Raw genomic sequence first — 20,625 nt, forward strand, 5'->3', positions numbered from 1 at the left:
AACAACGATGATGATGATAACTGTAATAATTCACTCAATCTCCACATAAAACACTTTACAAAACAAAATACATAATTATATATAATACACACCATTTCCTGGTTTCACCAATTTCCGAGTAGACACATTGTCAACGAGGAAAAACCGTCTGGTTAAAACCCATTTGTCTACTTGTCCTGAAAGTACAAAATAAAAATATAATGATTACACTGTGTAATTTATTTATTTATTTTTGGTTTTATAAGTAACATTCCTATTTGCTTCTTATCTAGAAATCAAAGAAAATGACTATTATTCCCTTCAAACTTTGCTTTTGTGACCTGGACATCAATGTTTTGAAACTCTTTACTCTTTTACTTGTTTCAGTCATTTGACTGCGGCCATGCTGGAGCACCGCCTTTAGTTGAGCAAATCGACCCCGGGACTTATTCTTTGTAAGCTCAGTACTTATTCTATCAGTCTCTTTTTGCCGAACCGCTAAGTGATGGGGACATAAACACACTAGCATCGGTTGTCAAGCAATACTAGGGGGACAAACACAGACACACAAACACACACACACATATATATATATATATATATACATATATACGACAGGCTTCTTTCAGTTTCCGTCTACCAAATCCACTCACAAGGCATTGGTCGGCCCGGGGCTATAGCAGAAGACACTTGCCCAAGATGCCACGCAGTGGGATTGAACCCGGAACCATGTGGTTGGTTAGCAAGCTACTTACCACACAGCCACTCCTGCAACTATTTTCCATTATCATTTCAGACAGATTCAGCACTGAGTGGCTGAAGCAGAAATATTGCTACAGTAAATATTCTACTCAACACCACAGATTTGTTTGTCAGTTGCTTGACCTTAACTAGTTGAGCACGTCCCTTGGTGGCAGACAGTATGTGCATCTCTGATCATGAGCAAGAGTATTTGGGGAGCATCATAGCCATGTTTTCAGAGGGATACTTTGGGACTTGAATAAATGTAACAAAAGCAAAGTTTAAAGGAAATAGTAGCTATTTTTCATACTTTCTAGGGGTAAAGAAATAGGAAAGAACAGTTGCTACCAAAGGACAAAACTCACGTTACACAGTGTTATCATTAACAGTTCAATAGAGGCATATATTGAACAAGGACTGCAATATAGTATCAATCTACAAGGCTTCATCTTGCCAAACTCCCACCAAGGAACTCATTCATAAATTGTTTTTTCTTTCTTATTACAAATTCCTATCACACAAGACAATTTTTTTTATATAAGACTATTCTTGGGAACAAAACGGCATACTAAAGAATGGCTAAGAAGGAATTGACAAATTGCTAGATATTTTACAAAAATGTATCCAAAGAGCCAATCTTCAGTGATATTAATAATCCTTTCTACTATAAGCACAAAGTCTGGAATTTGTGGGGAGGGGGCTAAATCGATTATATCAATCCCAGTGCTTAAATGGTACTTATTTTATCAACCCCAAAAGGATGAAAGGCAAAGATGCCCTCAGCGGAATTTGAACTCAGAACATAAAGATGGACAAAATGCCACCAAACATTTTGCTTGGAATGGTAACAATTCTGCCATCTCGCCGCTTCTTTTAGTGACATTAACAATGATTACTTAGTTATGTCTTGGCCTCAACAATGATTGCTTTGTTATGTCTGGTCATATAACAAATATGAACAACGATAGCTCTATTATGTCTTGGTTTATATAATTAATGTTAACAGCCTCGTCTGGCACCTGTGCCGGTGGCATGTAAAAAGCACCCACTACACTCACGGAGTGGTTGGCATTAGGAAGGGCATCCAGCTGTAGAAACATAGCCAGATCAAACTGGGCCTGGTGCAGCCTTCCGGCTTCCCAGACTGCAGTTGAACCGTCCAACCCATGCTAGCATGGAAAGTGAACGCTAAACGATGATGATGATGAATGAATATTTTGTTACGTCTTGGTCTAATTAGTATTAGAAAGGATTGCCCAGTTACGCCTTGGTCATATAATATTGGTTTCAACTTACAACACAAGGCCAGCAATTTCAGGGGGGGGGCAGACAGTTACATCAACCTCAGTGTTCAACTGGGACTTATTTTATCAACCCCGAAAGGACAAAAGGCAAAGCTGACACCAGCAGCATTTGAACTGAAAACAACATCAGAAGAAATGCTGCTAAGCATTTTGTCCAACATTTTATCCGGTGCCAGCTTGCCACCTTTCGGTCATATAATATTAACAATGACTGCTCTGTTATCTTAGCATCATAACTGCTCTAACAAGTTATAGTTTCTTTACTCAACAGTTCTTAGGTCTGTGACAAGTCTAAAGGCTCATTAACCCTTTAGCATTTAACCCTTTCGTTACTGTATTTATTTTGAGATGCTCTGTGTTTCTTTCAATTAGTTTAAATATAACAAAGAATTTAGTAAAATAACTTAGTTATCACTAAGCTAGTGTTAGGAACATAAATTGTGACTAAGGTTTGGTGGCAGATTTTAATTCAAAACTTATGAAAACAAGACATTTGTACTAAAGAGCCAGAGCTGGTTTCGGCAGGGTTGGTAACGAAAGGGTTAAACCAGTCATATCCAGCTGCAATATTATACCTGTTTTATGTTCAAACCAGCCAGATCCAGCCTCTCACACCTACCCATGCTAGCATGGAAGACAGACATTGAAGGAGGAGAAGAATGGTGATGAATATGATGCTGGTAATTCTAATGATAATGGTGATGGCAATGATGATGATGATGATGATGATGATGATGATAGTCATGGTTTGGTGATTTGCTGTGCTTGAGAAGACATGTCAAGGTAAGTGATATTGTAGTCATGCCCAGTGTTGGTGACATATATATGGTACCTGTGCCGGTGACATGTAAAAGACACCCAATACACACTGTGAAGTGGTTGGCATTAGGAAGGGCATCAAGCCATAGAAGCCAAACCAAAACGGACTGGAGCCTGGTACAGCTCTCTGTCTTACTAACTCCAGTCAAATCGTCTAACTCATGTCAGCATGGAAAACGGGTGCTAAATGATGATGATGATGATGATGATGATGCATCTATTAAAACAGACCTTTGTTGACTCTGATGTTATTTTCTCCAACATGGTTTTCAATAACAATGGGAATGGCATACAGCCTCTCCTCACCATTGTCAGAGTACCGCAAATCTCATCAAATAATTAAGGAAATATCCCCAAAAAAAAAAAAACAGACAAACAAATATAATATTAACATACAAGAATAATGGCTTTCTATCAATTACAAGTTGGAAAAATTTGAGTGTGTGAGTGCAGATGTGTGTGTGTGTGTATATACATGTTTCTGTGTTGTGTTTGTTCCCCACCACTGTTTGACAACCTGGTGTTGGTTTGTTTATATCCCAATAACTTAGCAGTTTGGCAAAATAAAATAACAGAATAACTATCAAACTTTAAAAAAAGAAAAGAGAGCTGGGGTCAAATAAGTACCCTTCAAGACTGGCCACAGTTCAATGACTGAAACAAGTAAAAAAAAAATTAAATAAACATAAAACATATCAAATTCATATTAAGGCCTCTGTACACTAAGACTTCAGATTTATTGAAGATAGGGAATGAGGTTGTACAACCTTTTATCTTTTACTTGCTTCAGTCATTAGATTTTGTCCAAGCTGGGGCACCACATTCAAGAATTTTTAATCAAAGGTTTAATCAAATGAAAGTTGCATCATAGAACTAGAAGTAGTCTGAGGTGGATTAGCATTAAAAGGACAAGACGATTTCTCCTGCTCAAGCCCAGGTTTGTCTTGTAGGCACTATGACAATCTTTTCCATTCCCACCACCACATCCCTATAATGACACTAATTGAAGTTGTGTTTTTGAAGCAATGTTTTACAGCTTGAAGCACATCTTGCCACCAGAACCTAACTTTTATAATCTGTAAGAACATGACATACCTATTTAAAAGTAGGATACAAACAGTAAATCACTATATATATGACGTCTACTACCAATAACTACTGCAGAAAGTAGAACATTAAAATAAAGAGTGATAATGACACTATGAGGCTTACAAATATTTATGACTTCAGGAGATGGCAATATGTCGTTAGCTGTAATGATCAGTGAACAGGACAGTAAATATATTAACACAATTTCTTTTCATTTTAAATTTTTTTGTTGTGATAGTCACAAGGTTAAAATATACCAGTAGTTCCAAAATGCTGTGTCTTTCAATTTTAAAAAGGAAATTTTCAGTGAAAAGGGAACCCAGTACCCATGACTTTTTACAGGGCCTCTGAGACAGATAGGAGGAAGGAAGGAAGGACAGTATCCTCAAAACAGGTGCCTGGCCAGAATGCTTGCAACAGAGTGGACTTTTTAGTAAAGGTATACAAGGTGCAAAGTAATGGGGTTAAACTAGGCAATGGATTAAGTCTACCACTCAACTAGTTCGTCATGGATTTCCAAGGAGGTGGAATCAATACCGCAAGGCATTTTGTCCGATGCTCAACCAATTCTGCCAATGTGTCACAGTGGACCACATCTTAACTGGATGCACAGCGCTTGCAAAAATCGAATACATTCATAGATGCAATAGAGTAGCGCAATATATCCATTGGAAGATATGTAAACACTACCAGCTTCCAACTTCAGAAAGATGGTACCAGCATAAACCTGAAACTGTGACCGGAAAAGATGATGTAACAGTACTCTGGGACATGCCAATCAACACCGATAAAGAAATCAAGGCAAAAAGGCCAGACATAATCATCAAAGATAAGAAGAATAAGAAATGCTTGATGATAGATGTGACAGTACCATCAGGGAGAAATGTGTCCATTAAAGAAGTTGAGAAGTTATATAAGTACAAAGACCTAGAAATAGAAGTGACCAAGACGTGGGGAATGAAAAGCAGCACAGCACAGCACCAGTGGTGATTGGAGTGTTAGGGCTAATTAAAAAGGGCCTTGATAATCAGCTCAACAAACTCCCCTACAGTGTTAATGTGGGAGAACTTCAGAAAATAGTGTTGCTAGGTTCGGCACACATTTTACACCGTGTACTTTCCGTGAGATGAGGACCTGCTGTAACCCTAGGGTCAAGGGATAACCCCGGTTCAGCAGAAGACAACGGACCATGTTTTATTTTAAAACAACAATAATAATAATAATAATATTCAAAGTAACAATTATATGTAGATTTAACACAAGATTTAATGCAATATTAACCCTTTTGTAACCATATTTTTGTTGAAATATACTGCCTTTGTTTCAATCAGTTTTGAAAATAATAAAAAAATTAGTAATTTTTGTCATGATTAAATTAGTTTTAGGGGGAATTTTCTTAACATAAATTAACTTGACATTTCAATGAGAAGCTTTAATTTAGTTCACTTTAAAACAGGAAGTTTGCATTGTAGAACCAAGAACAGTATCTGGCAGTTTGGTGTTAAAAATGTTAGTGTTACATTTGCTATATTGAATAGGCTCAGTAGCTGTGTAGAAGCTCCTCCACAAATCCATTTAAATGCAAGAATTTTAAAACATTGAGAAACTACTGAAAAATCTTCAGAATTCAGCAAAGGATACAAAGATCATAGAAAATCAAGGGATAAGTCTGGTTGTCAAAGAGATCCCTTAACTTCAAGTAACACTGAAATAAAAAGATGAAAAGATTAAAATGTTCAGCTTTATAAGAAAAGACTGACCAAATACAAAATTATCACAGCCACATATCAAACGCCAAAATTCTTCATATAAAAACAAGCATATTGATTTGATACATCAAGGATTTCAGATCCAAAGAAAATAGTAAATGAAACTGTGTGGTGGTCACATACATTCTTTTAAAGAGTATTTGCAACATAATTAGCTAAAATGAATAATTGTCTTAAATGAAAACTGTAGCAGCTTAGCTTTGCTTTACAGCCCTCAACACTCAATTTTTAGTTTATATTAGGAATGTAAAAATATCGATGAACTTTATGTTTTATTTTCATTGCTAGTATTATCTGAACCTAACCTTTTTGTTACTCTGTTTCTATTGAAATTCATCATATTTATTTGAATTAATTTTGAAAATAACAAAGAATTTTCTAAAAAAATTTTGTCATTATTAAACTGGTGTTTTCAACATAAACTGAAACTTTGATGGAAGGTGGCACAGGAGTAGCTGTGTGGTAAGTAGCTTGCTTACCAACCACATGGTTCTGGTTTCATTCCCACTGCATGGCACCTTGGGCAAGAGTCTTCTACTATAGCCTCGGGCCAACCAAAGCCTTGGAAACTGGAAGAAGCCCATCGTATATATGTATATATGTGTGTGTGATTGTCAACCCAACATCGCTTGACAACCGATGCTGGTGTGTTTACGTCCCCGTAACTTAGCGGTTCGGCAAAAGAGACCGATAGAATAAGTACTAGGCTTACAAAGAATAAGTCCTGGGATCGATTTGCTCGACTAAAGGCGGTACTCCAGCATGGCCACAGTCAAATGACTGAAACAAGTAAAAGAGTACGCTGGACGAAATGCTTAGTGGTATTTTGCCCATCGTTGTGTTCTGAGTTCAAATTCCACTGAGGTCAACTTTGCCTTATATCCTTTCAGGGTCAATAAATTAAGTACCAGTTGAGTACTGGGGTCGATGTAATCGACTTGCTCCCTCTCCCAAAATTTCAGGCCTTGTGCCTATAATTTAAAGGATTATTACAGAGGCATAAACTCTACTGAACAAAAACAGTAGGTTAGGATGGAAATTTATGATCAAAAAGTTGCCACAGGAAAATGAAATGCAAAAGGTAGGGAAGCTTGGATTTAATAGGTTTTTGGTTATCTTCAGCATAAAGCCCTTCAAGTGTTTGCTTTCTAATAATAATAGCCTGATATAAAAACCATCATCATCATTTAATTCCATGCTGGCATGGGTTGGTAGTTTGACAAGGTTTAAAAGGTGCAAAGACTGCATTATGCTCTGATGTCAGTTTTGGCAAAGTTTCAACAGCTGGATTCCATTCCTAATGTCCACCACTTTACAACATATACAAGGTGCTTTTTTTCATCCTACCAACACTAGTGAGATTGCCATGCAGCTTGCAAGGGGAGCAGCTTTATGCTCGGAGATGAGGGTTTAAAGTATGAGAGAAGGGGCCCAGAGCAGAGTAGGTTTCTTGCTACATGGTTACTCACATTTTAGAATAGGGGATGAGTGTGATCAGGGTAGAGCAGGAACAAGATAAAAATTATATTGATGAGCCGTTTGGGTGGACCCTCAAACAATAGAATATAATAGGATATATTTTGATGAGTAAACATTTTCATATTAATTAAAGCTTGAAATAGGAAAAAAACTTTTAACTCAGCCTGGTATAAAAACATGTGAATGAATGTGTGTATGTGTGCACAGATATGTACATATACCCTTGTCTTGACTCCATGTGGTGGTTGTAATAAATGAGCATCATCATCAATGTTGTTCATTTCCAGTCTTCCTTAAAAATTATATCAGGCCATGGGGAAACATAACCTTACTTGGGAAAATGAGGGCTAGGGACAGGAAGGGCATCTAGCCGCAGAACATCTCCATCAAAAGAATCACACTGACCCATACAAGATTGGGGGAAATGGACATTAAAAACAACAAAACATTGATAGTATGGCTCATAAAATCTAATTCTGAATACCAAAACATTTTTTCCTACCGTGCTTGAATATGTTGTTCCAAAAGTCCAAATTGCATCCATCCTCACATCGTTCATTTTACATAGCTGCAAAAGACCACCGCGGACGCTCTTCATCCCCAGATATTTACCCTCAAATGAATACATTACCACAAGGAACTTAAGCTGCGTAGGTGGTTTCACAGTAAACTCAACTGGTAAACTAGGACTATTCAGTACATTCACGGTCAACGAGGAATAATACAGCCAAGGCATGTTGTACGGCCTGTAATAACAAAAGTTAAAATTCAGTTACTTAGGGTGACATCTTAGCCCTTTAGCATTTAAACCGGCCATATCAGGCCAAAACATTCTACTTGCTTTATGTTCAAATCAACTAGATCTGGCCTCTCGCACCTACCATACAATATTATCCTAAAAATATGCAATCAAATTACTGAAATCTCTTAAGGCAGTGAGCTGGCAGAAACGTTAGCACGCCAGGCAAAATGTGTAGCCGTATTTCGTCTGCCGTTACGTTCTGAGTTCAAATTCCACCGAGGTTGACTTTGCCTTTCATCCTTTTCGGGGTCGATTAAATAAGTACCAGTTACGCACTGGGGTCAATGTAATCAACTTAGTCCCTTTGTCTGTCCTTGTTTGTCCTCTCTATGTTTAGCCCCTTGTGGGCAATAAAGAAATAAATATTACTGAAATCTCAAAGCTACAAGATAATACATAATTAATTAAAAACAATGTGAATAAATAAGTACTACATTTGACAGAGTAATCTGAATGCTAAAGAGTTTAAATGAATGTATTAAGAGTTAATTCCAAATTGTGTTTCATGTTCTGGGCTCAAATCCTGGCAGGACTGATTCTATTTTTTATCCTTAATTTTTTTATCTCTTAGATTTTCTTTTTCACCTCTTAAAGATTTTTGTTTTAGCTCTCCAAGTTTATCAAACATCACTAAGCAAGGTTATATTTCCCTATGCCTGGGCATGATTACACATACTGGAAACAAAGGACACCACTCAAATGAGGGTGACACTTGTTTACAACTATGACATAATGTCAAGGACAAACACACACAAAGATCTATGTGTGTATGTACATATAGATATACACACACACTAGGGATCTTTCAGTTTCTATCTATCAGGTCTCTTCTATCAGGACTATAACAGAAGACATTTACCCAAAGTGCCATGTAGAGGTATTGAACTCAAAACTATTTGTTTAGGAAACACACATCTTAACCACACAGCCATGCCTGCACATATACTGTGTGTGTATATATATATATATATATATATAATTATTAAAATTATAAATTAGGGTATCTATGAGATACCACGATGCTGAAAATAGCAGCCATGATCTGACTCTAAAACCACCTTAAGTGTTCATATAGCAACATGGAGAGAAGACAAAGAGACAAGATGAAACTACAAAAAAAATTACTGGATAATTCCAGATCCCGGATTTCTGGATTTGCATTTAGGAATGCTTTGCCTCGACAGTGGAATACACACAGAGAGAAACATAAATACATATATATATAAATAAATACAACATATGAATACTTACATATACAAACGTATACATACATATATATGCACATATGCATCAAGACTAGTTATATATATATATCATCAGCATCATTTAGAATCTGTTTTCTATGCTTACATGGTGGATTGGACAGCTAGTAAAGTTGGGTGCAGCACCAGGCTCCACTGTCTGTTTTGGAATGGTTTCTATGGCTGGCTGCCCTTCCTAACACCAACCATTTTACAGAGCAAGTTGGATGCTGTTTATGTGGCACCAGCACTGGTACCAATTCTGCAGAGGTGGACAGGTCTTCTCGAATACAGCAAGGCACCAGATATCTTGGCCCCTAGTCATCTTCTTTGTAAAACTTGGTATCTTGAGATCAGCCTTCAGTATTTTGTCCCTTGTCTTCCTGGGTCTCCCTCTTCCACAAGTTCTACACACACACACACACAATGTAGACTCAGTTACAGAACATGAACTTTCCCCTCTTTAACTAATTATCTCTTACCTTAAACAAACTAATCTTTTCATGCTTCCAAATGCCGAGCATTCTGGTAATGACATCCAAAATCAAAAATACTTACCAATCACCAACGTCATATTCTTCATTAACAGGTGGTTTTGCCAGCTTTGACAAGTTCCGAAACAGAGTGCACGCCTGGATTTGTGGGCTTAATTTACGCACCACGTGGGTAGCATAAAGCAGAACACACATGTTGCCCAGGGACTGACAAGCTGTGCTGTTAAAATAACTGGCCTGTAAATAAAGAGAAATTATGAAGAAAATAACTAGATAATTAAATATATGTCAAGAAGCCATAATACTTCTGATTCTTCAGTAAGTGATATATGCACAAAAATTACTAATATAGATGAAGCTATAAGCTGTATGGTTTAAAGGTCTACTTTACTACCACAAGGTTCTGGTTTCAAGCCCATGTAACAGTAGCTTGGGCAAGTGTCTTCTTTATTGGTTTCAAATTGCCTTGTGAATGAAATTTGGAAGAGAGGTGGAAACTGTGTGGAAGTTTGTCATGTATATCATCATCATCATCATCAACATTTTAGTGTCCTCTCTTCCATGCATGCTTGTATCTGATAGAATAAGACTGAAACTGATTTTTGTGCAGCCAGATAGCCTTCCCTCACATGATTACTTTTACCTTCATTTGTCTCCAAGCAAAGTAACATTTCCTCAAGACTAGAGATGTTTGCATGGAAGATTAGAAATGAATGACATTATTTGTTTTAATGGTGACACTCGTTAACCATCACAAGATATCATGCAGGAAGCTCTCAGCTTTTAAGTTACTTTATAACTTCTACCAATTATGAAATTTAATTATATATATATATATATATATATAGATATGTACGTATATATGCGCAGGTGTGGCTGAATGGTAAGAAGCTTGCTTTCAGACCACATGGTTCTGAGTTCAGTCCTACTGAGTGGCACCTTGGGCAAGTGTCTTCTACTGTAGCTTCAGGTTGACCAAAGCCTCGTGAGAGAATTTGATAGATGGAAACTGGAAAAAGCCCAACATATATATATGTATATATCTATATATGTGTATTTGTGTCTGTTTGTCCCACCCGTCACTGCTTCACAACCAGTGTTGGTGTGTTGGCTTAAAAAGTAAGTCCTGGGGTCGATTTGATCGGCTAAAACCACTCAAGGTGGTGCTCCAGCATGACTGCAGGCAAATGACTGAAACAAGTAAAAGAATAAAAGAATGTGTGTGTGTATATATACATATACAGTTAAATAAGCATGTAGTATGCTATGCAAAGCTCATCCATAGTTATTGGCTACCTGATGTCATCATACAGTAGAAATATTCCTGCTACTGGATATATATCAAGAATTTCACAATTTCCATACAATTTATACAACTGGATAAATGATAGATGGTATGAGCGACATTCTTTACTTAAAATCACTACAATTGTTTCAACACATTTTTACACATTTAGTAGATTGGTGAGGTGATGTGCAATCATTATCATACATCCAAAATGTAAAATGTGCCTCCTCAGGTGACTGTTTAAATAAATCCTTCATCAGAACCTCTCATCGTTTCACTTGGAGTAATGATGCATACCCAAAGTGCTAACATCACTTCGCCTGTCTATAGTATCCTACCAACATTTGACGTATTCCAAGTTGTTTATTTCAATATGAGCTCTATGTTATCATACCTTGCCATTTCTGGCATCCTACAAGTCCATGTGCCTTGATTCTCAAGAACTCATAACAAAATCACAACTACATAACTACTGCTGCTAAACTGTCTGCAGTACCACATAAACACAAACACACATGCACTCAGATACTACCACATGCACACATACACACACACACCATTATCACATTTCTTGCCTTAAAAAGACCCCACTTTTTCTGTCCCCACTTCCAGTCACTTGAACGTGCTTTTCTTGAACTTTTTTTCCATCTCTCTGGATTTTTCCTTTCTCCTCCTACTGACAAAAACCCATGCTCAGAAAATTACCCCACCATCTTTTCGCCATCTTAAACTGAGTGTCAACTTTATACATTCACTGTGTACATCCTTTAGACATTTGGTTTTATTTTTATTTTCAAATTGCCCATACACAGACATACACGTGTTTTAGTTTTTTTTCTTTCTAAGTAAATGTTTATGAATGGTCATTATCAACAACAATATGCTTAGCATGCAGCTGTCAATCATATTACTCCTGTCAGTTTGAGTGATGGTTATGGTTAAGACAGATAAATATTTATATCTTCTATAACTCATAGACAATCCACATTAAGTGCCTGTGCTCTGCTATACAATAAAAGACATTGGATACAGTAAAAAAAAATCATGACAAAGAGGATAACAGGTCAGAAGGTCAAAATCTACATTATTAATATGGTGGGATTAGTTTTACATCTAGTCATCATCATTAATGATGTTGATGATAAACAGATGTAAACTTTTTCCATGCATGTATGGGTCAGACAGAATTTGTTGAAGATTTTTTATGGCTAGATACTCTTCCTGTTGCCAATCCTCACCTGTATCTCATCATCATCATTTAACATCCACTTTCCATGCTAGCATGGGTTGGACGAGTTGACTGAGGTCTGGCGAATCAGATGGCTGCACCAGGCTCCAATCTGATCTGGCAGAGTTTCTACAGCTGGATGCCCTTCCTAACGCCAACCACTCCAAAAGTGTAGCGGGTGCTTTTACATGCCACCGGCACAAGGGCTAGTCAGGCAGTACTGGCAATGGCCACGCTCAAATGGTGCTTTTTATGTGCCATCTGCACAGGAGCCAGTCCAGCGGCACTGGCAACAACCTCGCTCAAATATTTTTTCACATGCCACCAGCACAGATGCCAGTAAGGCGACACAGGTAATGATCATGCTCGAATGGTGCTTTTTACATGCTACCGGCACGGCATCTGAATATGGTAATATTTCTCTATGGTTCATGTTTTTCACAGAGGACTGGAATTGAACAACCTTGCTTGAATGACAGAGATGCTCGTTTACAACCATCATGTGATATCTAGATAACAACACACACACACATTCACATATGAAGGCACACAGCTCAGTGGTTGGGCTCACAATCATGAGGTAGTGAGTTTGATTGCCGGACTGGGATGCGTGTTGTGTCCTTTGAACAAAACACTTTATTCATGTTGCTCCAGTTCACTCAGCTATAGAAATGAGTTGCGCTATCACTGGTTCCAAGCTGTCTTGGAACTTTGCCTTTTCCTTGAATAACATCAGTGGCGTGGAGAAGGGAGGCTGGTATGCATGGGTGACTGCTGGTCTTCCATAAACAACCTTGCCTGGACTTGTGCCTCGGCAGGGATCTTTCTAGGTGCAATCCCATTATCATTCATGATGAAAAGAGGGGGGGGGCATTTTTTTTTTTTACATATATATGACAGGTTTCTTTCAGTTTCCCTTAACCAAATCCACTCACAAGGCTTTAGCAGCACAAGGCTATAGTGGAAGACACTCACCTAAGATTCCACCCACTTACAATAACTTTCTACACTAATACAGAACAAAAATTCGCAACTCAATAACCCAAATATATTTGTTACGTCATCCATTACAGAAAATTATTACCACCAATTAGATTGGCTTTGTTTTTCTGAAAACAGGGCCTTATTCAGGTTCATTAACCCTTTTTCTTGTCCAAAGCATTTTCATAAGTCTGCCCTAAACATCAATGCTTGCTTTCAGATTTAGTTTGTCCTTGTTTCATACATTCTGAGCAATATAAAGCTTTCCTCTCATAAGTCTCAAGTTACTTTTGTGGTTGAAAAAAATTGGGAATGTATATTATATATGATGCATGGACAACTGGGAAATATGTCCTGCGGATTACAATTGATAAACAGGTCGGGTAAAGTGTTAATGTAATCTCACAGTAAAGTGTCTATCAAAGTAAAAATGTAGTCATAAGCTACCTCTTACTCCCACTGGGTTTAAGTAACTGGATAACCAGAGAAATCTGTAATTGCATGTAAGACATATCATAAGGGAAGAAATTTGTAAACATGGCTATAGGTGCAGAAGTGACTGTGTAGTAAGTAGCTTGTTTACCAACCACACGGTTCCGGGTTCAGTCCCACTGCATGGCACCTTGGACAAATGTTTTCTACTATAGCTCCAGGCTGACCAAAGTTTTGTGAGTGTATTTGGTAGATGGAAACTGAAAGAAGCCCTAAGTGTGTGTGTGTGTGTGTGTCTGTGTGTTCCCCCACCATCGCTTGACAACTGATGTTGGTGTGTTTACATACCCGTAACTTAGTGGTTCAGCAAAAGAGATTGATAGAATAAGTACTAGGCATACAAAGAATAAGTCCTGGGATCAATTTGTTCAACTAAAGAAGGTGCTCCAGCATGACCGCAGTCAAATGACTGAAACAAATAAAATAGAAGACTTAAATCATGTGACCATGGAGTTAGATCACATGACATCGTCAAGCAAAATGCATACAACACTGCTTGCTTCCCAACCACATGGTTCCAGGTTCAGTCCCACTGTGTGACACTTGGGGCAAGTGCCTTCTACAATAGCCTCAGGCCAATCACAGTCTTGTGAGTGAATTTGGAAGCCTTGTGAGTGGAAGATGGAAACTGAAAGAAGCCCATCATGTGTCTGTGTCTGTTTCCCCATCACCACTTGACAACAGGTGTTGGTGTGTTTACGTCCCCATGACTTAGTAGTTTGGCACAAGAAGACCGATAGAACAAGTACCAGACTTTAAAAGGAAATAAGTACTGGGGGGTGAGGCGATTCATTCAACTAAAAAAACCCTTCAAGGTGGTGCTCCAGCATAGCCACAATTAAAATGACTAAAACAAGTAAAAGAATAAAGGAATATATATATACAAACATGACACATTCCGTATGAAATGATGAGGTTCTGTCTAAGAAGATGGGATTCCACCAAATCATCAGTCTGGAAGAAAAATAAAAAATTGGTAAATGTAAAGACAGTCTCTAATTAAACTGATATTGAACAATAATAATTAAATGTTTTTGAGAATACATTAATTTCACTATTGATTAGCAGAAATAATCAAGTTTAGCTCATTAACAGAATAAATAAATTAAATCAGTTCTTCATGATTAAGTCTCCAACTCCATATATATTTTCGACGTTTCTTCCATCAAATGAAACATATATATATATATATATATAATATATATATATATATATATATATATATAACAAAATTTACTTGGAGGAGATGAAACAAAACGAAAACGAATCGGATCGGATCGACGCGAGGGCGCTCAGTCATACAATAGTGTAATAAATAAAATATATGCATACATACATACATATATGTACGTACCTACATCTACATGTATATATACATGCATATATATAAATATATATACGTAAGTACAGGACACCACAAATAGACGTAGAACTCAACGAGAAACGAAAACGTAAAAACAAACGTGGAAACGGACCTAAACGAAAAAAACAGAGTACAAGACAAACTGCACAAGGAAAAATCCCCTTCATCAGCTGTCCCTAGTTCAACTCTAGCGTGTTTCGAAGGTTGGATAGAACACGACTCGTGGAACTAGTCCTTCCTGCGAAGGAATTTTTAAAAATTACTTCGCAGAGGGGTAAAAACAAGGAAAGTTAAACAAAAAAACGATACAAATAAAATTACAAAATAAAATACAAATAATAAAAATACAGTACAAGAATAAAACAAACAAAAAAAAACAGACAATGAGGGCCTTAATGCTGGCCTACACGAGGAAAGATTGTAAGAGCGCTAGAAGAACAGTGTTCACTGTTTGAATGCCAGCGGCGAAAAGGAAGCAACTCGCCTGGCTGTGAAAGAGATGAGGAGGAGTAGGGAGAGAAAGATAGAGGAAGACAAGCGGCTGTGAGAGAGAGATGAAGAGGAGTGAGAGAGAGAGAGGGAGATAGGAAAGGAAGAGAAGGTCAAGCAAAGAGTTGTAGAGTTTCGCGTCACAATTATAAATAACAAAACTTACTTGGAGGAATATAATACCATTAAACCAAATTCATGATTGGGCTGACACCCAATGGCTTAAAATCAAGTCTTACTTAGCCAGAGAGAGAGAGAGAGAGAAGCAAACAGAGGGATAGATGCTTATATACAGTAGAGTCTACACAAGAGATTTTCTCAGAACAAATTCTGCAGTATTATGGCAGTCTTATAATACATCCATGTTAAACAGGATACAGAGACTGCCACTGAGTAATAATATATTTATTTCAGCCAGTATGGGAGGCAACTCTAAAAAAACCTCCAGTCTTATTATGACCTCATCAGTAAAGTATAGCTTTCACCTGTTTACTGAAGCAGTGATGGGAGAACCACTAAGTAAAATGTTTAGGATTTACTGATTGACAAGGAAATGTTTAAAGAATAAATTACTCAAAGATGTCAACTGCACAAAAAAAAATAATTAAGTTAGTATTTATATATTTAATACAAGTGGAGTATTAAAATAAAATCTAACAAGTGGTAATTATGTGGTAAAGAAAAAAAGAATATTAACCATTGATTAATATTAGTTAAATAATTTTAGCACAAGCAGGAGACAATCCTGAAGTTAAAAAGATATCAAAAAGAGAGCTTATGGAATATTAAATAAATTGCTGTGAGGAATGGGAAATTATAATTTATTCTTACTCTTTCTTTTGGGCCTTTTTCCTCTTTTTACTCTCTCTTACTTCTTTATTGCAAAACTAGATGCTACTAATTGGAGGAATTAACATGAAATAGATAAATAATTCAATAAATAAATGAAGATATTTCTTACACTCAATCGTATGTAGTAAGATGGCTTTGCTATGATATCACTTTTCTTTTGGAAACAAACATCTCCAACCTGAAGAAAAAAACAAAACATCAGTAGAATATTTCATAGATCTCTGGGAGACTCTGCATGATTTTAATGTCATCTTCTAATCAGTATCATCATCATCATCGTTTAGCGTCCGTTTTCCATGCTAGCATGGGTTGGACGGTTCTACTGGGGTCTGTGAAGCCAGAAGGCTTCATCAGGCCCAGTCAAATCTGGCAGTGTTTCTACGGCTGGATGCCCTTCCTAACGCCAACCACTCCATGAGTGTAGTGGGTGCTTTTTACGTGCCACCCGCACAGGTGCCAGACAGAGCTGGCAAACGGCCACGAACGGATGGTGCTTTTTATGTGCCACCGGCACGAGGGCCAGGCAAGGCTGGCAACGGACACGAAACGGGGCGGTGCTGGCAACGGTCGCGAAACGGAAGGTTCTCTTACATGCCACCGGCACTGGTAACACATCTGCAATTTCCATTGATCGATTTCCATTCTGATCCTCATTTGCCTCAACGGGTCTTCACAAGTAGAGTTTTGACATGCCACCGGCACTGGTAACACATCTGCAATTTCCATTGATCGATTTCGATTCTGATCCTCACTTGCCTCAACAGGTCTTCACAAGTAGAGTTTTGTGTCCCAAGAAGGGAAGGTATGCATACGTAGGCTGGCTCCATCCCATGTAGAAGGCCACGGGTTATGGACTCACTTGTCCTGCCGGGTCTTCTCGCGCACAGCACACTTCCAGAGGACTCGGTCTCTAGTCATTTCCTCAGTGAGACCTAAAGTTCGAAGGTCGTGCTTCACCACCCGTCCCAGGTTTTCCTGGGTCTGCCTCTTCCGCAGGTTCCCTCAACCGCTAGGGTGTGGCACTTTTTCACACAACTATCTTCATCCATTCTCGCCACATGACCATACCAGCGCAAACGTCTCTCTTGCACACCACAACTGATGCTTCTTAGGTCCAGCTTTTCTCTCAAGGTACTTACACTCTGCCGAGTATGAGTACTGACATTACACATCCATCGGAGCATACTGGCTTCATTTCTTGCGAGCTTACGCATATCCTCAGCAGTCACGGCCCATGTTTCACTGCCATGTAGCATGGCTGTTCGTACACACGCATCATACAGTCTGCCTTTCACTCTGTGCGAGAGGCCTTTTGTCACCAGCAGAGGTAAGAGCTCTCTGAACTTTGCCCAAGCTATTCTTACTCTAGCAGTTACACTTTCAGCACACCCGCCCCCGCTGCTGACTTGGTCACCTAGTATATAATTAATTTATGTTTTGGACACAAGTACAGGGAGTGAAATGAAGACGGGATAGTGAGATTCATTACTAAGAGGCTAAGGAAATGACCCTTTAATCCTTTTGTTACTGTATTTATTTTGAGATGTTCTGTGTTTCTTTCAATTACTTTAAATATAACAAAGAATTTAGTAAAATAACTTAGTCATCATTCAGTTAGTGTTAGGAACATAAATTGTGACTAAGGTTTGGTGGCAGATTTTAATTCAAAACTTATGAAAACAAGACATTTGTACTCAAAGCTAGAGCTGGTTTCAGCCGGGTTGGTAACGAAAGGGTTAAATAGAAATGCCGTTGTTGCTTTTGGAAGACTTTCTCCTTTCTGACTTCAATGATGCCTTCTAATCAGTGTTTAATTAATTTATGTTTTAGTCATGAGTACAGGGAATGAGATGAAAAAGGGGATAGTAAGATTCATTACTTGGAAGCTAAGGAAATGGTCCTTTAAATGGAAATCTGAATTGTTGTTGTCATCGTTGTTTTAATGTTCACTTTTCCATACTTTTATGGGTCCAGCAGGAATTTATTGAGGTTTTCTATGGCTGGATGCCCTTTCTGTTGTCAACAGTTACTTCTTTCAAAGCAAAGTAATATCTCCCCAAGGCCAGACATGTTTTCACAGAAGACTGGAAACAAAGATACTGCTTTTATGGTGGTGACACTCGCTTACAGCTATCACATGATGCCAAGACAAGGAGACACCACACACAGGAACAGGCTTCTTTCAATTTCCATCCAACAAATCCACTCAATATGCTTTGGTCGGCCTGGAGCTTTAGTAGATGACACTTACTCAAACAGCTATGCAGTGGGACTGAACCTAAAACCATGTGGTTGGGAAACAAACATCTCAACTGCACAGCTATGCCTGAGTATCCATACAATTAAATGGACATAAACTTGCAAATGCCAGGGAAACATGGAAAATATCAGACCATAAAACTTTAATGAGGAGCACAGTGGAGGTGGTTAAGGGGTATGGTAGTGATAATGACCATGGTACCCTTGAATACTTTTAGACAACTACTTATTCTGTAAGATTTAGAAGGCATGGCTGGGTAATAAAGAATTTGCTTCCCAAGCACATGGTTTTGAGTTCAGTCTCACTATATGGCACATTGGGCAAATATTTTCTACCACAGTCACCAAGTCAACCAAAGCCTTGTGATAGAACTATCCAAGGAAATATTATCAATAGTATATAAATTTGTAACCCTTTGATTTGTAACTAGTTTAATAAGTGCTAATGCACAAAACTCTCAAACCTTGGGTCAATCTTCTGCTAAATATTAGTTTCAAATTTTAGCACAAGGCCAGCAAGTTTGGAGGAATTGGATAAGCTGATTACATCGATCCCAGTCCTCAACTAGTACTTATTTTATTGACCCGAAAAGGTGAAAGGCAAAAATTGACCTCGGCAGAATTTGAACCCAGAATGCAAAGAGGGATGAAATGCCGTTAAGCATTTTGCTTGGCATGCTAAAGATTCTGCCAACTCACTGCCCTTCTTCAGCTAAATATTTAAAATATATACAGAGGGTAAAAGCTAAAGACCCCCTTTGGTCAGCAGTTGCCCATACAAACCAGCAGTCCATGCATACCTCCCCTCTCCACACCACTGATGTTATCCAACGGAAAGGCAAACGCTGATACAGATTGGCACCAGTGATGTCGCAACTCATTTCTACTGCTGAGTGAATTGGAGCAATGAAATAAAGTGTCTTGCTCAAGAGCACAACACACAGTCCAGTCCAGGAGTCGAACTCACTACCTTGTGATTGTGAGCCCAATGCTCTAACCACTGAGCCATGCGCCTTCACATGCATGTATGTATGTAGGTCTATGTATGTTTGTATGTATGCATGTATATATATATATATGAATGTATGTATGTGTGTTACTGCCTCCTTGCCTTGACATCACATGATAGTTGCAGGCAGTGTCCTTTGTTCCCCAATATCCATGAAAGTATAACCTCTGGTCATGAGGAAATACTACCTTGCTTGGAAACAGAGATGAGGGTTGGTGACAGGAACAGCATCCAGCCATTAAAAAAAATCTATCTGAACAACTTCCATCCAATCCGTGCAAGCATGATAAGATGGATGTTAAAGCAATAATGATGAATTTAAGAAAACAAAAATCAGTGAAAATGATTGTCATACATTACCTTATTTGAACGTGGACAAGTACAGTTTGCATAATTTGGTAATACTGACAGGATCTGTGTACACCGGACACACCTAAATGATAAGCAAAGCCATTTTTACTTCAAATCAAAGTCTTTAATCTGTTTTAGGATTTTATATTTCTATTTTAACAAGATATACATGATTCCATAATTACCAGATATTTGCAAGTATCCACTTCAGTTTAACTGACTATTTATAAGGAAGTTGTGTGGAAGCTTGCTTCCTAACCAGTTAGTTATGGTTTCACTCCCACAGCATGGCACCTTGACCAAGTGTCTTCTTAAAAATACATACATATAGACATATAATGCCAAAACAGACAGTGAAGCCTGGTGCAGTCTTCTATCTAACCAGCCCCTGTCAAACCGTCAAGCCCACTCCAGCAAGGAAAGCAGATTTTAAATGATGATAATGATGATGATGACACACATCATCATCAGCGTTTTTACATCCACTTTTCCATATTCATATAAGCTGAATGGAATTTTTTTGAGGCTGGTTTTCTGCAGTCAAATGCCCTTGTTGCCAACTGTTAGTTCTTTCTAAGCAAAGAAACATTTCCCAA

General features: G+C 38.0%; 1 protein-coding gene across 2 annotated transcripts in view; it reads right to left on the reverse strand.

The window, feature by feature from the left end:
* Positions 1-20,625, reverse strand: part of LOC115216375 (meckelin-like) — a 61,212-nt gene that overhangs the window by 31,375 nt on the left and 9,212 nt on the right. For both annotated transcript variants that reach the window (XR_005001059.1, XM_029785668.2), the window contains exons 5-12: positions 20,039-20,111; positions 16,520-16,588; positions 14,595-14,660; positions 9,782-9,954; positions 7,683-7,926; positions 5,574-5,637; positions 3,075-3,170; positions 93-176 (exon numbers count right to left, since the gene is read on the reverse strand). Coding sequence is in view for 1 of the 2 variants with exons in the window: in XM_029785668.2 (XP_029641528.2) it covers positions 93-176; positions 3,075-3,170; positions 5,574-5,637; positions 7,683-7,926; positions 9,782-9,954; positions 14,595-14,660; positions 16,520-16,588; positions 20,039-20,111 (869 nt within the window). In the remaining variant the exon portion in view is untranslated. The remainder of the gene's footprint in view (positions 1-92; positions 177-3,074; positions 3,171-5,573; positions 5,638-7,682; positions 7,927-9,781; positions 9,955-14,594; positions 14,661-16,519; positions 16,589-20,038; positions 20,112-20,625) is intronic.

The sequence above is a fragment of the Octopus sinensis genome, linkage group LG10 (assembly GCF_006345805.1).
Source record: "Octopus sinensis linkage group LG10, ASM634580v1, whole genome shotgun sequence".
NCBI lineage: Eukaryota > Metazoa > Mollusca > Cephalopoda > Octopoda > Octopodidae > Octopus > Octopus sinensis.